The sequence below is a fragment of the Triticum urartu genome, chromosome 7, assembly GCF_003073215.2.
Source record: "Triticum urartu cultivar G1812 chromosome 7, Tu2.1, whole genome shotgun sequence".
In the NCBI taxonomy this organism is placed as follows: domain Eukaryota; kingdom Viridiplantae; phylum Streptophyta; class Magnoliopsida; order Poales; family Poaceae; genus Triticum; species Triticum urartu.
Genome location: NC_053028.1, coordinates 692060158 through 692078598, shown reverse-complemented (window position 1 = coordinate 692078598; position 18441 = coordinate 692060158). Strand labels below are relative to the sequence as shown.

At 42.7% G+C, this 18441-nt stretch overlaps 1 protein-coding gene and 1 non-coding gene across 2 annotated transcripts; both read left to right on the top strand.

Annotated features, from left to right (window-relative positions):
- Positions 1 to 713: 713 nt before the first annotated feature.
- On the top strand, positions 714 to 3806 carry LOC125521926. Its single transcript, XM_048686989.1, has 4 exons — positions 714 to 975; positions 2140 to 2202; positions 2284 to 3209; positions 3366 to 3806. Exons 2-4 carry the CDS (start codon positions 2160 to 2162, stop codon positions 3459 to 3461), a joined length of 1065 nt encoding a protein of 354 aa, XP_048542946.1. The 5' UTR covers positions 714 to 975; positions 2140 to 2159; the 3' UTR covers positions 3462 to 3806.
- A 7767-nt stretch (positions 3807 to 11573) lies between these two features.
- Positions 11574 to 11734, top strand: LOC125526201. Its single transcript, XR_007291617.1, has one exon. It is a non-coding gene; the product is annotated as a U1 spliceosomal RNA (small nuclear RNA).
- The last annotated feature ends 6707 nt before the right edge of the window (positions 11735 to 18441 follow it).

Below are 18441 nucleotides of genomic sequence, written 5' to 3'. Positions count from 1 at the left end.
TGATAGATCAAGCAATCCTCTTGGGTTCGATATTACAATGGAATGGAGATGAGATGGCAATGAAGATGATAATGGAGATGGTTGACATCGGCGTCTCCTTGTACGTGGTGTTGGTGATGGCGATATCCTCCTTGCTGATTTCCCCTTCAAACCCCTTGAGGCTAGGCCCTCACATTGAGGGACACAACGAGGCTGCCTCACCACCACCGCCATGACCGATAGGATCAGAAATGACCCAACATGCCAAGTTCAGGAAGAGGTGTCGCTGGGACACGAGAGGCATTACTATAGAGCGGTAGAGCACTTGCCGTAGCTTTTGGACACACAAACCAAATCTTGCTTGCCCGAGCTACCATAGGTTAAGGGAGCACACATCTAAACTGAGCTGGCCCGCAATACGCAAACGAGGAAGAAGAGAAATCACGACCGAGCAATAAGCCCCGCCGACAACATCGGCCGCCCCGTGGCCTCGTCCAATGGTGGTGAGGGGTTTAGAAGGGTTGCTTGAGGAGTGGCCTCCAGAGACGTTTCTTCTGGCATACCTCTTTACCGAATCAAACTACGCTCATGCACGTAACATTGAGTTCATTGCATATGTAAAAAAGAATATATTTCTGAATTCGCTGTCTTTATGTACACACCAGCTACCTCAGCTGCATAAACCGAAATAAGAATGAAATGCGTTTTTCCCTAATGAAAACAACAATTTGAAAAGGTCTCCGAACAACAAAGAAAGCAGATCTGCGAGGGCCCCTCTCTTCCTCTCCCGTCCAACTCCACTCCTCCGCCGTCCACCGCTCCCTCCACCGTGCCGCCGCCGGGCCTCCCCTTCCCCCGACGCCTCTCTCGAGCCTCGGACCGACGTCGGAGCGGTGAACTCCAGGTCAACATCGTCGCCCAGGACCCCTTTCTCTCCCGCCGATTCCTCGGCCGCCGCCGCCCCCGCCCCCACCGCCGCCGCCGCCGCCGCCACAGGTTCGGCCTCTGTAATCGCGTTAATCCATACGCCCAGCAACCACCGATGCGGCGATTTGTATTTCCGAGCATTATGATCCCCCCATTGCTAGCTAGGATGTTCATGGTCCGGTTTCAGCTTTTTATCCCAAACTCCCCATATCCTGAACATGCGATACATGAAAACCGCCATTCCCCGTTCCTGAAAAAGTTCCATCTCAACTGGGGCCAGATCCTTCCGCATTTGAGTATAGGCACGGTCTTAGCCCATCTTCTAGTAGTTTGTCAAGCTAGGGTACCCTTGCTTCTTTCTTTTTCTTTTTACAGCATATCCTGCTCTTGTTTTAGTATCACATTGTTTCAGTATACTTGTCTGCATTGCAATACCTTGTAGTATCTACAAAAAGTTGCTATGTTTTTATCGCGTGGCGAATAGAGTGGCTCGTACACGAACTTGTCATGAAGTTGTGTGTCCATGGCTTCAGCAGGGATGGGCTTGTGCATTCTATTCCTGCTATTGTGCTGACTGAATGACTGAGTGAGTGGTGTAGCATTTATCAGAGTTAATAACTGTTTTCCTAATTATAGAACATTCTGAACGTTGCCTCTTTTCCCCCTCTCAGTCAGTTTAATAATAGATAGAGGGGTCAGTCCCTTGCTGGCTAATTATAGGAGCATTCTAAACACTGTCATTCCCCTCATCTCTGTCAGTTTTACCCAGAGCAGAGCAGTCTCTCGATCCATCTGGACCCAATCCCTCTTTGCTGGTAAGGAAATCTGTCTTGCTTGGATCGCTGTTCGTTCGATTCGCTCTCTTGTTCTCTCTGCTGTGAACAATTAAATCTGTTTTCCTTCGAAGATCAATCAATCCCAGTCGACGCCATCCCATCCCATGCCCCCGTTTTGCAACTTCAGTACTACCTGACCGGGTTCTGTTCACATTTTTTCCTTTTCTTTTTTTAGATGTTTATTCACAATTCCTGGGTAGAAATAGTACCATCCAGCGGCGGTGCCAGGGCCTCCAGATCAGAATGTCAAATGCATCTTAGAATTTTAAGCTTCTCTCGTCTTGATCATCGCCCTTTTCTTTTCTTTTTAGAGTAACAGGGAGATCACGTCCCCTGTTCCATTATGCATGATTAGTTGATCCTGGTCCTGACTATGTTGCTTGTCACGCATCTATAGGTGTTTGATCACAGGTTGAAATGGACCCTCCAGTTGCCGATCCTGGACCAACCAAGGATGAAGGTCAGCAACACATATCAGAATGACGAACGTTGTTTATCAACTTTAAGTCACTGATGGTGACTCCAAGTTATATGTTTGCAGGTGTTGGATCTAAGGGTGAAATGGATCTTCCAGTTGCCAATCGTGGACCGGTGAGGGATGAAGGTCAGCTTCTCCAGTGCCCATATTGTGATTCCGAAGCAATGCACAAACTAGCGCAATTCTTGCTCCCTGGTTTGGCTGCGGTCTGTGTCGACGGTACGACGGGTGATCTGTTCAGGAGCCCGTCTGTTGTTGCTGTTGACCTCAGGCAAGAAATGGTGGACTACGTTACACAAAGAAGTGAAACGTTCATAGCTGATACTCTCATTGAATCGGAGGTGGAACAAAACGCTGAGAATCAAATGCCAGATGACCCTTATGAGGTCATATCAATCTTCATGGATGATTTCAGTCGCACGAAGAGGAACATCATTGGCCATGTCTCTGGGTGGTTATTGAGCGACAGCCGCGAAGATAAGATCGATGATTTTGTCCAGGAAATGGATATGACCCGCTTCTGGCCACTAGAAAGGAGAGAAGGGATCGCCGAGGTCCTCCTCAAGAATGTGGACATTAAAACTAAGTTCCACTGCCCTGAGAAATATGAAAACGAGGAACGTCTTGCTGATCACAAGGCACAGTGTAGCTTCAGGCCTGTCACTTGCCCAAACGATGGATGCCGAGCGAAAGTTTCTGTCCGGTGCATGCAGAATCATGATGCAGCTTGTCTCTTCAAGATCCTTCAGTGCGAGCAGAACTGCGAGAAACGGCTTCTGAGGCGTGATATGGATAGACATTGTGTTACTGTCTGCCCCATGAGGCCCATGAAGTGCCCTTTTGGCTGTGATTCTTCGTTCCCTGAACATAACCTCGAGGAGCACTGTTCAGAGAGTCTCCAGCAGCACCTGCTTAAGGTCCTTCAGGTGATTCACAAGAAAGGTTTGACGGGTGATCAGCTGAACGACCGTGCTCTAGAGCTGGAGAAGGTTAGGCTTTTGATCTTGCAATTTGCAAAGTGTAACATATCTTTCTTCACTACCCTCTTATTTGCATTTTGTATTGTCATAAATAAATATATATCTTCGAAACAAATGAATAGACTGAACATGTGTTATTACTAAAATGATCTGTACTTTCTGCAGTCTGAAGATCGTGGTAAACTGGCTAAAGCTCGGGATGCAAGATCTCTTACTAATATTGTGAAGGATCTTGAAGCAAAGAAGACACCACCAAGTTGATTAGCTTGAAGGATCTAATATATGCCAGAAATGTGAGCTGGATATTGGCATGGATTAGTTGCAGAGTTGTTTCCACACAAAGTATATAGAGAAGTAACCTAAAATTTGAGTCTTTCTGTCACATCTTTTATTTTTCGTTATGATTTGCAGACAATCAGTTAGGTTTTTCCTGCGTGTTTTTGTTTGAACGGAAATCAATCCAGTTTTTTTGGATGTATTTTTTTCCGTTATTGATGTATATTTGCAATTTTTGTTTCTATGTAACAAGAAGTACATGAGATGATAATGTATTTTCTTGAACAAACAGTTCTACGCTTGATTAGAGCTTGGAGTGTGTGTTCTAGTTCCTGGTGGTCCTTTGGAAACATAATTGATATTTCGTTCCCTATTACAGTTTCTACAGCCCCATTTGCAGAAGCTCGTGATCATTCAACCAAAAACTCCAGCACCAGCCCACCCACAAGGGTTTTTGCCACAGGGCAGATGCCCAGCCAAACATTCAAAATGCATTTTCATGCCATACGACTCCTGTTATGGTAGGTTGCTCAGTTTGATATGGAGGCATTGTCCATGAAAGGTGGTAAACTTGTCTCTGGGATGCAGTGTTTTTCCTCCTGTACTGATTTGTAGCTCATGTTGTTGACACTGGTGGGAAAAAATAACGGACTCACTGTAATGCTTATGTACCCTTTTGGGAACTGCCGGATAGATCATATTGACATTCCGATATATGTATTTTCCAAACTTATTTATTAGTCTGTTGAAAATTTGACAGTGGAATAAAATGGAAAATATTTGTACTTCATTCATGGTTTCTTGAGTTGTTTGGAGGGCAATTTTTGGTTTGTAGCCTAAGGTTTTCATGCCATAACACCTCAGACATGTGTTTGGTTCATTGTTATAGTTGTGGCTTTGCCACAATTCCTTAACTGTATAGTTCACATGCTAATTAATACTATAATTCTTGCCAAATCTTGTGGTGAACATTTTGTTCGCCACACTTTGCCTAAGAACAGTCGTGCCAAAGTTAGTCATCAACTAAACACAATCTGAGAAATAGGGGGCATGCCAAACTTTGATATGTGGCCTATGAGTAGTTTGATCGATTATGTTTTTGTCAAGTTTTTTTAGCGTTGTCCAATGCAATTTTTTTGTTACAATTCTCAATTACAATATGTTATAAAACCATAACAGAAAAGGGCATACCACAAAAGGAAATCTTCAAGACAAATCCAATGCGAAAAATTTCCAAACAGGCAAGTGCTATCCTTTGAATAGATGAAGAAGAATATTACCAAAAATCAGCATATTTCGCTTACAAAAGTGTAGGACCACTTCAGCCCCTATCATAGAGATGTAGAACAAACTTTTTCCTCCAACTTTCAACTTCCTTTTGAAATTTAATAGATTATAATAGAGTAAATAAATGTGTTGTAGCTGGGCAAAAAATAAATATGATAAGTGCCACATGTATCGCACGAAGGCACTCGGTCCAAACGCCTTAATCACCATTGGATCAATTAGCATATGAATATTGAAACAAAAACCAGCACCCACACGTGTGGCACCTAAGAGCATCTACAACCACTCCGCGTCCGGGTGCGTTCGTGGACACTCATCGGTCAAGCCTCAGATAATGCAATTCACATTCAGATACCTCAAATTAGAAACCTCAAATCCATATTATTACATGCAACATAGTGATTTTTAAGCGGAGCTCGTCCGGTCGGCGACTCGCCGTGGCCATGCCCTATGGCCGGCTGTGCTCCCCAGAGTATTGGTCCGGTCGCCGGCAATGTAGAGTAGGGCAGTGGACACGAGCCGGCTGAGGGGACTCAAGGCGTCGTCGTCTCACATGCCCTATACTATTCCTTGTCGGAGCCCGAAACCCGTTGGGTGCCGGTGGACGTCAGATCGATGATGGATCCATCATGAGACGAGCCGTCGACATCCACCATGACGTGGTTTGCGGCACCCGGAGTGGTGCACCATACAGGGCGCCGGAGAATGCGACTCCACCTCGCCAACGCCCACCGGCGCGAGCGCTGCCGCCACCTCCAGCGCCCGCTGCCACGCACGGCGGGCATGCCGTGCCATTCATGTTTGTGTCGGACAACACCCATGATGCATCCATGGCCTCGGTGTGCCAACAGAGGGGTTGCATGTCCGCCACCACGTTCGAACGTCAGACGGACCGCACCGCCTTTGGTGAGGCCGCGGCAACTGCCCTAGCATTGGATTCATGCGCCATTTGGGCGGACGTAATGGATTCCCGACAGAAGGAGTCTGAGCGCCGGCGTGCACGGGCCTCCTCCCGAGAGCGGCGGAGCGCAAGCCGGACGACCATATCCTCCTTGGGGCCACGTGGGATGAGCTCGGGGTTGGCGGATATGGAGGTGAAGGACTCGGATCCGCCGCCCACCATGCCAGAGATGGTCGGACGCCGCCGGAGATGAGCTTGGGTGGAGGAGGGGAGTGGAGTCACGTGGCTAGGGTTTGGTCCGACCAGCAGATGGGGAGTAATATATGTGGGGTCGGATGGGCCAGTGTGGGCCGTATACGACGTGGCGAGAGCGTCCGGGCGTGCCCATGGGCCCCCATATCCGCCCCATATTTGGGCTTGATATGAGGGATGCAGATCAGTCCGAGCGTTTGAGGCCCGTTTGGGACGACGGGCTGGGTCAAAAATTCCGTGACCGGTCAGTGACCGGGCAGCACGCCCGGACATTTGAGGAGGGTTTGGGATGCCCGATTGTAGATGCTCTATGGATTCGTGCCACACGTTTTCCCTTCCCGTTCACATATGCATGCATATAAAGAAGAAACAGATGATGGCAGCATGAATCCTTTTGTTCTTTCAAACTTTAAAATGGTTTATCTCTTAAATAAAAAGCTGATTAAATTTCTTTTTTCACCTTTTAATTCACCGCGATGAGATCTTCAAAATTAGATCACATATTGGTATGCTTCGCCAACTTTTTTGGGGGCAAACGTTACCATGTCTATAGCACAAAAATTGCCATGGTGTTTACACTACAGTTACCATCTGTTGTTTCAACTATCTTTTCTCCTAGTTTTGAAGCTACCATTGCATTTCAACTACTTTACACTCATCGGGCGAGGGTCCTGGTGAGCTACGGTGATGACCCGTGGACCCCGAGCAGATATCCGGGGGAGGGGGGAGAAATGCGTCAAGGAGATTCTTAGGTGTGTCTCGACGTGTGGTGGCAGGGGGAGAGGGGTTGTGGGTCGGGTGGAGAGGTCGGCAATGTGGTGTTGCGCCCGCGGCGACTCTTTTTTCTGTCCATGGCAAATCTACTATACACACCTATCACCCATGGCGAACTCTTTTCCCTTTTTTGTCCAATGCAAATATATTTTTTTCATGGCAATTTAAGATGTGTTCTTGCGATGGCAAATAAACAGGTGTACTTCATGGATCACTGAAATGTTTAGTAGCTCATCACGGCAATTTTATTATTTTGACCATTGCAATTTTTGTTTTTTGGCCATGATAGTCAATTTTTTGGTATGAACCATGGCAAATTTAGTGCATGGGTCATGGCAAATTTGAGTAATCCACCATGGAATTTTAGTACTTTGGCCATCCCTATTATTATTTTTCTATGAACCATGACAAAATTAGTGCATGGATCATGACAAATTTGAGTAATTCACCATGGCAATTATAGTTTACGGTTAATGTCAACTTTTAGTTATTGACCATGATATTGTTTTAATAATTGATGATGATTTTTTTAATTATAAACCATGTCAATTTGTAGCTTTTATGAGATTAGGGCAAGTGTAGTCTACACATCACGACAATTTTACCTTTTTCGTACATGGCAAAATTCATTTATTTTGTAACATGTTAAATTTTACTTTAAACTTAGAATAAAAATAGTCGAAACATATCATTGCAACTTCAGTGCAAATACCGTGGCAACTTTTGACCCAAAAAAGAAGTCATCAAACAACACCGTGGATGCCACTTCAGGTCACATCCAAGGCTCTGTTCGACACCATTGGGGTACCATTGAAGGTCAATGCAACCGATGGTCTAGTTGTGATCTAAGTCAACCATGCGCCACCGAGCAGTGTGAAAAAGAGTATGGGCCTATCATCCAAGATCTTTTCAAGAAATAAAACAAGAACTTTGGTCAGAAGTCTTTCACATTATTTCATTGCTACAAAAAAATCTCTAGCAATAAGAAGTGGATTAGGAGAAACTCAAAGACCACACCAAAGAGATTAAGGTTAATTACACCTATTGAAGGTGTTGACAAGGACGATAAAAGTCCCAACAAAAGAACAAATGATAATATGCAAAAGAGGGACATAAAAGAGGAGCACTCAGCGACACATACAAAGACCAAGAAAGCCTTGGAGGGCGAACGAAAGAAAAAAAAAGGCGACAAGATGAGTTGGAAGAGAAGAAATGCAGGTCAAAGATTGCGGCCGAAGAGAGGAAGTTGGAAGCGGAGGAGCATATTATACTAAATATTTTTACTTATTTTATACTATCACTAGCCTTATGTTTCCGTTGATACACCTTACAATCTTGGCAAGTTATTAAATATATGTGACAACATTTCACACATATATTTATATTATAGCTCAAAATTGATCATTATGTATACATGTCAAACTCTTATCGGTACACATACAACAGTAGAATGGTGGAACTCCATTTCTTCTTCATGTTTTTGTAAATTTGTTTTAAAAAAATTCATTGAATTAATCTAAATCTTGGCCAAATCACATTCACCTAAGCTGTAATTTGTGCCACTTAGATGCACGATGGTGTGTTTATATGTTTTGTGTCTGTTTTTAGTATCTTTAAATATCATGATCAAGATTTTTTGACAACGTACAAGTCCAAGACAAATATCATAAAATAGGTTTGCAGAGTAGGTTTATCTAGTTTAGGTGTACCTAAGAGAACAATTGAAAAGCGTATGAGGTTTAAATGTTGTCCTTGAATTATTCTCGCGCCGTCAAATCCACGTTGCTTGTTTTATCATGGTTAAATATTTCATACTTCTCCTTAAGCCTCATTCGACAAGCCGGTGTTGACATGGTTTGTAGACTTTTTGCGGGTCCAGGCTGAACATCCCCGAAATTGCCCTATGGACCATTTGGAACAAAAGACTGTCAAGATGTTTGTAAAAAGGCGTGAATAGTTTGATGTTTGGAATGAAACACTGGATCAAGGTGTTGTCTATGTAACTGAAATTTGAGTTTTCTGTATCCACAATATGATGTTCCAGCAATTATGATGTTCCAAGAAACTAAGATGTTGCCTTGCCTAAACTAATTCCAGCCATCTATCATCCAAAGACCGAGGATGATAGATTAATGAGGTAAATACATCAGGAGTCATAGAACTTGCACGCGACGGTCAGTTTGGTGTACAAACTTGTAAAATACGTGTTTCTGGTCATCAAACTTGCACAAACGTTCATATACGGTCACATTTCATATACGCAGACGTATCTGTGGCCTATGTGGCATGCCAGCATGGCCAGGGCCCACCGTAACCCCGCGACGCATGGTAGATCTGCATGCTTTTTCTTTATTTACATATTATGCACCTATTTTTTAACTTATTAAGCCCCTAAAATAAAATGATTTTTTATTTACGTATAAAGCCCCTAAAATGAAATGGAAAAACAAGGGACGGTTCGGTTACGAACTAGGGACGTGCCCCTACTAGGCTCGGGTTAACAACCACCAAACCGATGATCATTCATGTCTAGGTAGCACAAATAATTTTTGTATCATATAAACACGGCTGAAAAATCAATTTTACAAGAAATGTAACCCCAAAAAAGGAAGCACCGTGGCTCGACTATGTGACCTCGTGGTCAATGTTAACTAAGATTACCACCGGGTTTTGAAAACACAACATATCCAAATGGGATAAATATTTTTCATGTTGTTATTCCTTCTTGTTCTATGTAAGAAAAAAAATATTCTTGTGTTTGTGATATTTAATAAATGTTTATGTGTTACAAAAAAAAGGTGTGTGACATTTAAAAAAATGTTTAAACATTGTAAACCACATTTGTGTAATTAAAAATGATACTTTGCATTTTTAAAATGTTCGTGCATTCCAAAAAAACTGGTCATGACATTTTTTAAATGCCTATACAATGTATAAAATTGTTTGTGTAGCTTAAAAATGTTTGGTACCATCCGAAAATGTTAAAAACATAGTTGAAAAAAGTTTCAAAACTTGTATTTGAAAAAAATGTTAATCATATGTTTAAAAAGTATTAAGCATATTTTTTAAATACTCCAAACATAGATGTATACCGGAGTATTTAAAATATATATATGTGTGTATCATAACATAGATGTATACTGGAGTATTTAAAACATCAAAACATATGTGTATCATATGGAGTATATGTTTCCATACACATAAGTTTCAAAACCTGTATTTGAAAAAATGTTAATCTGGACATGTTGTGTTGATTAACATTTTTTTAAATACAAGTTTTTGAAACTTTTTAAAATGTCGCATACCTTTTTTTGTAACACATAAATATTTTTTGAATGTCACAAACACAAGAATATAAATTGTTTTCTTACATCTGGACGTGTTGTGTTGTCGGTGGTAATCTTAGTTAACCTTGACCACAAGGTCACATGGTCGAGCCACGGTGCTCATTTTTTCCGTGTTACATTTCTTGTAAAATTTATTTTCAGTCAATGTTTATATGATACAGAAATTAGTCGTGCTATATAGACATGAATGATCAGTAGTCTGGTGGTTGTCCACGTGAGACTACTAGGGCACGTTGCAGCTTCAAAACCCCATATCGCTTGTTTTTCTCATTTTATTTTTAGGGGCTTAATACGAAAATAAAAAAAGCCAAAGGCTTCTCTGCAGATCTACATGCTACAGCGGATGACATGGGCCCTGGCCACACTGGAATGCCACATAGGCCATGGATACACGTGTACATGAAATGTGACCGTATATGAACGCTCGTGCAAGTTTGATGACCAGAAACACGTATTTTACAAGTTTGTGCACCAAACTGACCATCACATGCAAGTTCTATGACTTCGGGTGTAATTACCTCTAGATTAATTGTAATCGTTAATTTTTAAATACCATGTGTTCTAAACAATTGGATTATTAGTTGATTGTAAACGACTATTAATTTACAATATTACCATCCGTGCCCACTAAAAAAGTACTTCAGTAGAAAGAGGACTTTGACTGGAAGACAATTCAAGGAAATTGGCTCATGTAATCCAGTACCCCTAGGGCTTGAAATACCCCTCTCCCAACAAATCCTTGGGGACTATGACAGTATGACTAGTTACTTAGCGGTCATAGGTGCTATGTCCAAGCTGATAGCATGATTCAAACTTCAAATATCGCCTTTACACATATGTGAACGTGTTTCAATACAAATGAGATCAACATAATTATTTAGTCGATCAAATAATGAGGTATTAGAAACTAATAAGTTACCAGCTTATATCACTGCCGATCATGGAGTTGTAACTTGAGAAGTATCTTTTCACTGGTCAATCAATAAGGGAATATATGCCGAACTAGGAGATTCGGCTGCAAAACATATCTTCTTTTTTCTTTTCTTTTTTTGCGATGAAAAACATATCTTCTTCGGAGGGCCATAACAATGGGCTGCACTGTTCCCGAATTTCTAAGCCAGATCACTCACACTCTCACATAATTGAAGGTTCCATCAGTCAATCAGTGCATCGTCATGGGAAACTGTTAACCAGCTCAGCTAGCCAATACACCATGCGAACACGGATCGAATTCTGCCTCGCAAAAAGGAAAACAAAAAAGAACGCGATCGGATTATTGAGTATCATTGGCAGCAGAGCAACCACCAGTCAACGAGCAAGTTTTTCTTTATTTTCAAGTTCCTTTTTTTTTAGAACTGGGCCTAGCCCTCAGGAGCCCATCAGTAGCCACAAGTCCAACACGAAACAGGCCCACGTCCCAGCAGCCCGTAAGCTGCAGCAGCAGCATCTTGTCTTGTTTAGTACCACATCGACGCCACAAGAAGATTAGAGGAGGAGGGCTGGCTACATTAAGACCCCTAGGTGCGACATTGCAACATACTTACCTGGACGGGGTCGACGGTTGATCAAGAAGGGTCGTGGCCTAGATCAATGGCTCGCATTGCATTTGGTGAGTGTGTTGATCTACCATCTTCCCAAGTGGGAGAATGGACGTCATAATTTGTGGTAGAGGAGGTACGCGTTCGCGCGGCCCCTACCAAATCAAAAATGTAAAATTTAGTGATCTTGCTTTATTACTTGACTTGATTATTATTTTCTACTTTTTGAAATTTTGATTTGATAATTATTTTCCTCCTGGATTTTTAGTTCAAACAAGAGGCAATTTGAATGGAAGAAAATGGGCAAAATGCAGCACCCATCCCAGACACATTCCATATTTAGCAGGACTGTGGGTTGCACTGCTCTCATGTTTCCCAGCCAGATCCTCACACTCTCACATAACTGAAGGCTTTATCAGTCAATCGGTCCATGACCATCAGAAAATGTTCAGTCAGCGGCACAGAAGCTTGAAAAAATAAGAAATAAAATTCAGAGTAACCTATGGCGATTACATAAACACGACCGTTTTAGCAGTGTGTCTGCGTCCATGACATGTTCCACGAGTAAGCTCTCTCACAGATGAATAATAAAATGAAATGAAATCAGCCTCACAGATAAGATAGACAGACTTGTTATGGTATATTGCTATGGTATTGGTATTGATCGCTACCACTGTACCAGTCTTGTTCCCCTTTATAGCAACGGTTACGCCAGTGGATGCATCTTTCAGTTTTGTGTATGGAGGCTAATCTGTAGCTGAGTTCCTGATCTAGTGCTGCTGCTTTCGGAAAATGTTGCGTAGCCTCCTATCTGGGTAATATTGATGCATTTCCTATCTGTAACTTCTTTATGTGACAGTTTCTTATGTGGATAATATTGATGCAAGGTTCTGGCTTGAGCGGTGGTTAAATGTCGGCGCACCAGAACTTGATCAAATTATGCACCAAAAAGAATTGCTGGATGGACGATGGATCAGACACCTACCTGGACTACTACCACTGTTCAGTTTACCAAGGCGTGGAATGATGCGTGAATGCATATCCCGGGTTCAGTTGGTCCAAGGGCAGCCAGGATTGTGTTTCCTGGAAATGGACTGCAAATGGCGTGCTCTCCTCGGCGTCCGCTACTCCGCCTACGCCTTGCAGTTGGAGGGATGTTGTCGACCTGCTTCTCGGCATCTTTTGTCGTTGGGCGCCTGAAGATGCTTCGCACTTGCTGGCTAGGTGTCTTTGAGGGCTCATGCTAAACCATTGTAGGCTACCAGCAACCTTGGGCGACCAACGCAGGTAACTCTGTCATCCCCAACAAGAAAGAAAGGTTGGTGCAATCTATTTGGTGGAAAGAAAGAAACGAGAGGATTTTCCATAGCAGAGTTTCTTCGGTAAATTCAGTTTTTCCATCTTGTCATGGACAAGATCACACTATGGAAGGTGGCCAGCCGTCCCAAGATACTGACTGAGTAGCCACATAGTTGAGTCAGTTATCTCCAAGATTCCGTCGATGAGCATCCTCGGCGAAATTTATGCAAATCCTGGGAATCCCTAGAGTCGACTGTCAGGCTTCTGAAACAATATGCTATGTGAAAATAAGCAGCGAGATGGCCAAAAATAGAAAGAAAAAAAACAAAGCGAGGAATCAGTACAGTGATCTGCATCTATATGTATGAAAAACACTAGGGGCAGACCAGTTGACCATCTGAAAATTTTAGTTTGCTAGTGGTTCTCAAGTTGCCTTGTTTGGATCTGGAATACAAGGAAATGAGGTCCGTCAATGCTGCGGCACAAATCTAATACAAGCATATCACAAAAAAAAAATTGTAATACAACCGTCAAAGTTCTATAAATACAAGTGGTCAGAGTTTTTCTTATGGTTAGAATTTTGTGCTTGTGTTGTGTCGAATTTTGTTTTTCAAATCCGACTCGGGCACGATTCCTTTTGCCTCCTCTCATCTTATCTAACCTGAAGATCAGTCATCGACACACGCACACGCACCCAGCCATCCATCCTTCTCGATCTTAGCCATGGATGCATCAACACAATCCATATGGGGTGATCGCCATCGAAGGAGACCGAGGCGTGGTGGCGTGGGTCGGCTCGAGCATCGCATCCTCTTCTGTGACATGCTCTCTGGGAGCCCCATGATCCACGGCCCCATCAGCCTGCTGCCGCCGATGCCTCCCAGTAAGGGGGTTCGAGACCGGCGACCCACATGGCAGCCGGGACGTGGCTGTCGTCGTCCGCTCGATTAGGTTCACCTATCTTTAAGATTTTGAATCGTGTTGATCTCCTTGGCAGGCTCCTCTCAATTTAAGATAATAAAATATTGATTTTACATGGAGTGTCATGTTAGTTTGGAGCTAAGATTTGAGTAAACCGCGGGCCAAAACTCAGAAATAAATTGCTTCACGTTCAGATGCATGGAAAAAAAATCTAGTTCCGTTGCCCCATTACTATATGGTTTAGATCCAGTGACCAATTGCCAACAAATTTAAGCTACTTTTTTGTTAAGTTGTTCTAATTTCCTAAGTTGATTTGATGGTTACTAAAAAAATAATATTTATCTTATATTCTTATAACATAAAATCTATTGAAAATTTATTAATAATGTATCAATATTACAATTAATAGAAAAAAGATTTGGCAATGTTGCTTTCTCCTATCGGGTTGGACAGTTAATCGCTAAAAAATAATTAGTTTTCCTTGGACTAGATAGTGTTCTGAGTATTTTAGAAATCTCCGTTGAATGCTAGATGTTAAGTCATAAATTATTTTTCACGCAGAACAAATTAAAATTTACTATGTAAGTTTATAAAACTTTTAGACTTACATCATGTCTTCAGGCATCCGGAGCATAGCTTCACCCATGTGTCTTGTCATCGGTTTTTAATTAACAATTATTTAGATGGATTAGGATTTGCTCTAACTTATTTTCCATCATGTATAAATTCTTTTTGTATTATTATTTGTGATTAAATTAATAATAAACATTCTAAAAAGATCATTTATATCAAATATTTTTACTTATTTATAAACCATTCAGTCAGTAAGTCTTACATTTTTTATTCATACAACTTAAAATCCTTACAACTATATATCATAAAAGTCTTTTTGTTATCATATAAAAATAATGTGAGGGGGTTCAATTTTTCATTATTATATTGTTATTTTGTATAAACTAGCTACGGACATTTTGTTGAATAGATTATCTATATGTCAGCAATTAATATAAAAAACATAGCATATTGACGTTCACGTATGGTATAATTTGTGTGCCACTTAGATGTGCTAGCGTGTTTATATGGGTTTGTGTCTATCTTTAGTTATCACAATGCACAAGTCTATCAAAATATCCTGAAAAGATTTGTGGAGTATATCAAGTTTAGTTGTAGGCCTAGGGCATCTACAATGGAGAGGCGCTTGTGTGGGCGTTTAGAACATTAAAAAAGTATTTAAAGAAGAAGCATCGATGGAGGAGTCTCTTGGGGCAACGCATGAGCGCCTATTTGAGCGCTACCGTACTCAGCGGAGGATTTGTAGCGCTGGTTAGAAAGGGCCATGCGAGCGAAAAGGAGACCAGGCGCCCGACGACTGCCTTGGCATCGATGCCAGGCAGAATCCTGGGATTGATCGGGATTTAATCAAAACGGACAGGAATTGAAACCTAGCGCCTGGTCTTAGCACCTGCGTTGTAGATGCCCTTAGCAGACAGGGAGAGGGAGAGGGAGGGACGGAGGGAGAGTGAAGCCATATAATATGCTGACAACGGTTATTACTATAGTGCTACTTCCTCTATTCCATAATGTAGTGCATATTTTTTTTCAAAAGCCAAATATTACAAACTTTGACCATGTCTATAGGCAAAAATATGTACACTAAAAATACCAAATGTATATCTTTGGATACATCATCAATTATATTTTCATATTGTATAAATAGTTTTCTCTGCAAACATGGTCAAATTTTGCTTAATTTTGCTTTTTCAGAAAATCTATACACACTACGTTATGGAACGGAGGGAGTATTGTACAACACCACAATTTTACGTCTTACATTTATTATCTGATACGGCTGCAAATAAAATAGCTCCGATAACAAGTGCTAGCTGCTATGCAACTTCCATTATTGCAGGATCATATCATTTCAGCTCGATTGTCTCGAGTCGAGGCTCATCTTTTCCTCCATGTTATGCTCATCAGCAAACAGGAGGTGTGCATCTCTACCGTTGTATCTCGTACTAATGCCCGTTGGCCATGTCTTTGAGTAGGATATGCCAAGCCTAAAGACAGATACAGAACATTCCTAGATTCCACTACCTGTAACGCTATCCTTTGGTTCTCTATGCAGCCAAACTGTCAGGTCAACTATCACCAAGGTTCTATCTAGAAGAGCATTATTGGCATACTTATGCAGATCAAGCAAATCCCTGAATGTGTTATCTGTTGGGCTTCTTGTGGCAAACATCTCAAGCAGCAGTATGCCGAAACTATAAATATCACCAGGTGCAAGTGAATCCGTGGATGTGTCATCTGTTGGGCTTCTCCCAGCAAACATCTCAAGCAGCAATATGCCAAAACTATAAATATCACCAGGTGTTCAGATCAAAATGCCTTCCCTATACTCTGGAGTTATGCAAAAAGTTATGTGGTACCATGCCATATTTGAATGAAAAGTAAAAGATGATATTATAAGTGTTTCAATCACCTAGACCAACATAGCCTATGAAACCTCTAATACCGGTCGAGCTATATGAAACTTGCATCCCTTCCTTGTAATTTCATGAAGGATCCTTGATAAGCCGATGTCTCCAACTCGGGCGCTCATGTCTTCCGCAAGAAGAATTGCTTGGCTTAAGATCACAATGGATTACATGTGGTTGACAGAGGAGGTGATGATGTTCAACTGCATCCATGATATCGCCAGCAATATCCAGCCTGTGAGCAAGGCTGAACGTGTTGCTTCTAGTTAGTTTTTGACACTTCGGTTGAATCCAACCATCTAAGTACCATTAGACATAAACTCAAAACCATTGCCTTAAACTCTCGACCTTCAGTATCAAAACTTGAGCAACATGTTATGATCTTTATTAGATAATGGTCCCATATCCTTCTCATGGCCTCACATTCAACCTGAAAACTCTTGTAAGATCCGAGTTGCTGAAGATCAAATACACTTATAAACTGCACTGTAACTTCCTCTCCCAAGCATACTAGCTTCTGAAAACCCATTAGTTCATATAAATAGCGCTTGTTATGGATTCTTTCATGAAGAATAACTGGAAGTGACAGCAAGATTGCTCTAGCTATTGCTAAAAAAATTAAAAGAGACTTTGGCAACCTTTTTTTGTTCTTGTTTAAGGGTCAAGTGGAGCATGGAGCCAAGTGAAACCGAGGTGCGCCACCACACAAATTGATATTTCTAGCAACTGCTATGTAAGTAATGTTTCTAAAAACACTTCCGTGTGGCACCTCACCTTGCAAACTACTGAAGGATACATCTAATTGGACAATGTTGCAGATTCTGTAGAATTGTCGATATTACCATGTTAAGTTGTTGTGTGCTAGGTACAGTTCCTGCAGGTTTCCAATATTACCAAGGGCACCATGAATATTACCAAAGAACTTATTCACAATAGATCCAGGCAATTTTCCACCGAAAGAGTAGCCTCCTAGTGTCAACCACTCTAGATTTTTTTTTTTTAAAGAAGGATGACCCCCGGCCTCTGCATCTGCCAAAGAGGTGATCAATTCCCACCCCTTGTTGTCATTTGTTTCAAGCTTATTGTCAATGAAGTCTAGATACTCGAGAGGTCTCTTAGATTCTCAAATGTGGGAGGCACATACCCACTAAATCTATTATGCCCGAGGCCAAGTGTTCCGAGGAAAGATATATTGGATATTGAGGAAGGGGTGGTTCCTGCGAAGTGATTATCACCCAAGCCAAGATATTTCAGTTTGGGGAACTTGTTGCCGATATCATCTGGAATGTTTCCGCATAAAAAATATTTGACCTTACGTCAAATGCTTAGCGAGGACCAGTTGTAGAGAGAAGGTGGGACCATAAGAGAGAGGTTGTTGAGATCGAATAGGCACATGCTCTGGATGCTGCCGAGCCCTGGTGGGATTGAGCCTAGGATCAGGTTATTGGAGAGATCAAGCTTTTGCAGATAGGTCAAATTCAGCAGTTATCAGTACAGGAAAATCATTTTTTGCCTTGTGTTTGTTTCCCAATACGCCGAGATGTCGCCGCGAGCCGTTGCGCGTCCATCGTGAGGACGCCCCAGGAGCTCTGCATGTACCACTCCGAGACCGGGCCCTGGACCACCAAGAGGCCGGCGGGGCCGCGGAACGTGCCATACTACTAGCACTGCACGCACAGGGCGTTCGCCATCGGAGGAGACCGCGGCGTGGTGGCGTGGGTCGGCCTAGAGCGGGGCATCTTCCTCTGCGATGCGCTTGCCGAGAGCCCCACGGTCCGTGGTCTCGTCCGCCTGCCGCCGCTGATGCCGCCCAGCGAGGGCACAGTGCAGCCGCGACGTGTCCATCGTCGGCGGCTCCATGAGGTTTCACCCAGCTGGAGATCCGCATCGTGCCGGGGTCCTTCGTGGACGACGGCCGCGTCGTCTTAAACGGCTGGAGGGTCGCCACATGGAGCATGCCTTTCAACGGCGCCGACCCGATGTCCATAGCGGCGGCGCCGGCTTGGCGCAGGGACTACAAGCTCGACTCGGGCAAGATCTACGAACCGAAGGTGCGGTCCGACGCCGGCCCGGCACCTCCGCCGACCCTGCGGAGGCTCCACACTGGCATGCCCGTCCGCAGCCTGCGAGACGACTGCATCGTTTACTTGCTTGGGAAGATCGACTACC

What these genes read in the sequence shown, in the direction of transcription:
- LOC125521926 (XM_048686989.1), top strand. Translation starts at nt 2,160, where the DNA reads ATGGACCCTCCAGTTGCCGATCCTGGACCAACCAAGGATGAAG. An exon ending in TGGACCAACCAAGGATGAAG is followed by an intron (nt 2,203 to 2,283) that starts GTCAGCAACACA and finishes ATATGTTTGCAG; the next exon opens with GTGTTGGATCTAAGGGTGAA. An exon ending in GTGCTCTAGAGCTGGAGAAG is followed by an intron (nt 3,210 to 3,365) that starts GTTAGGCTTTTG and finishes TACTTTCTGCAG; the next exon opens with TCTGAAGATCGTGGTAAACT.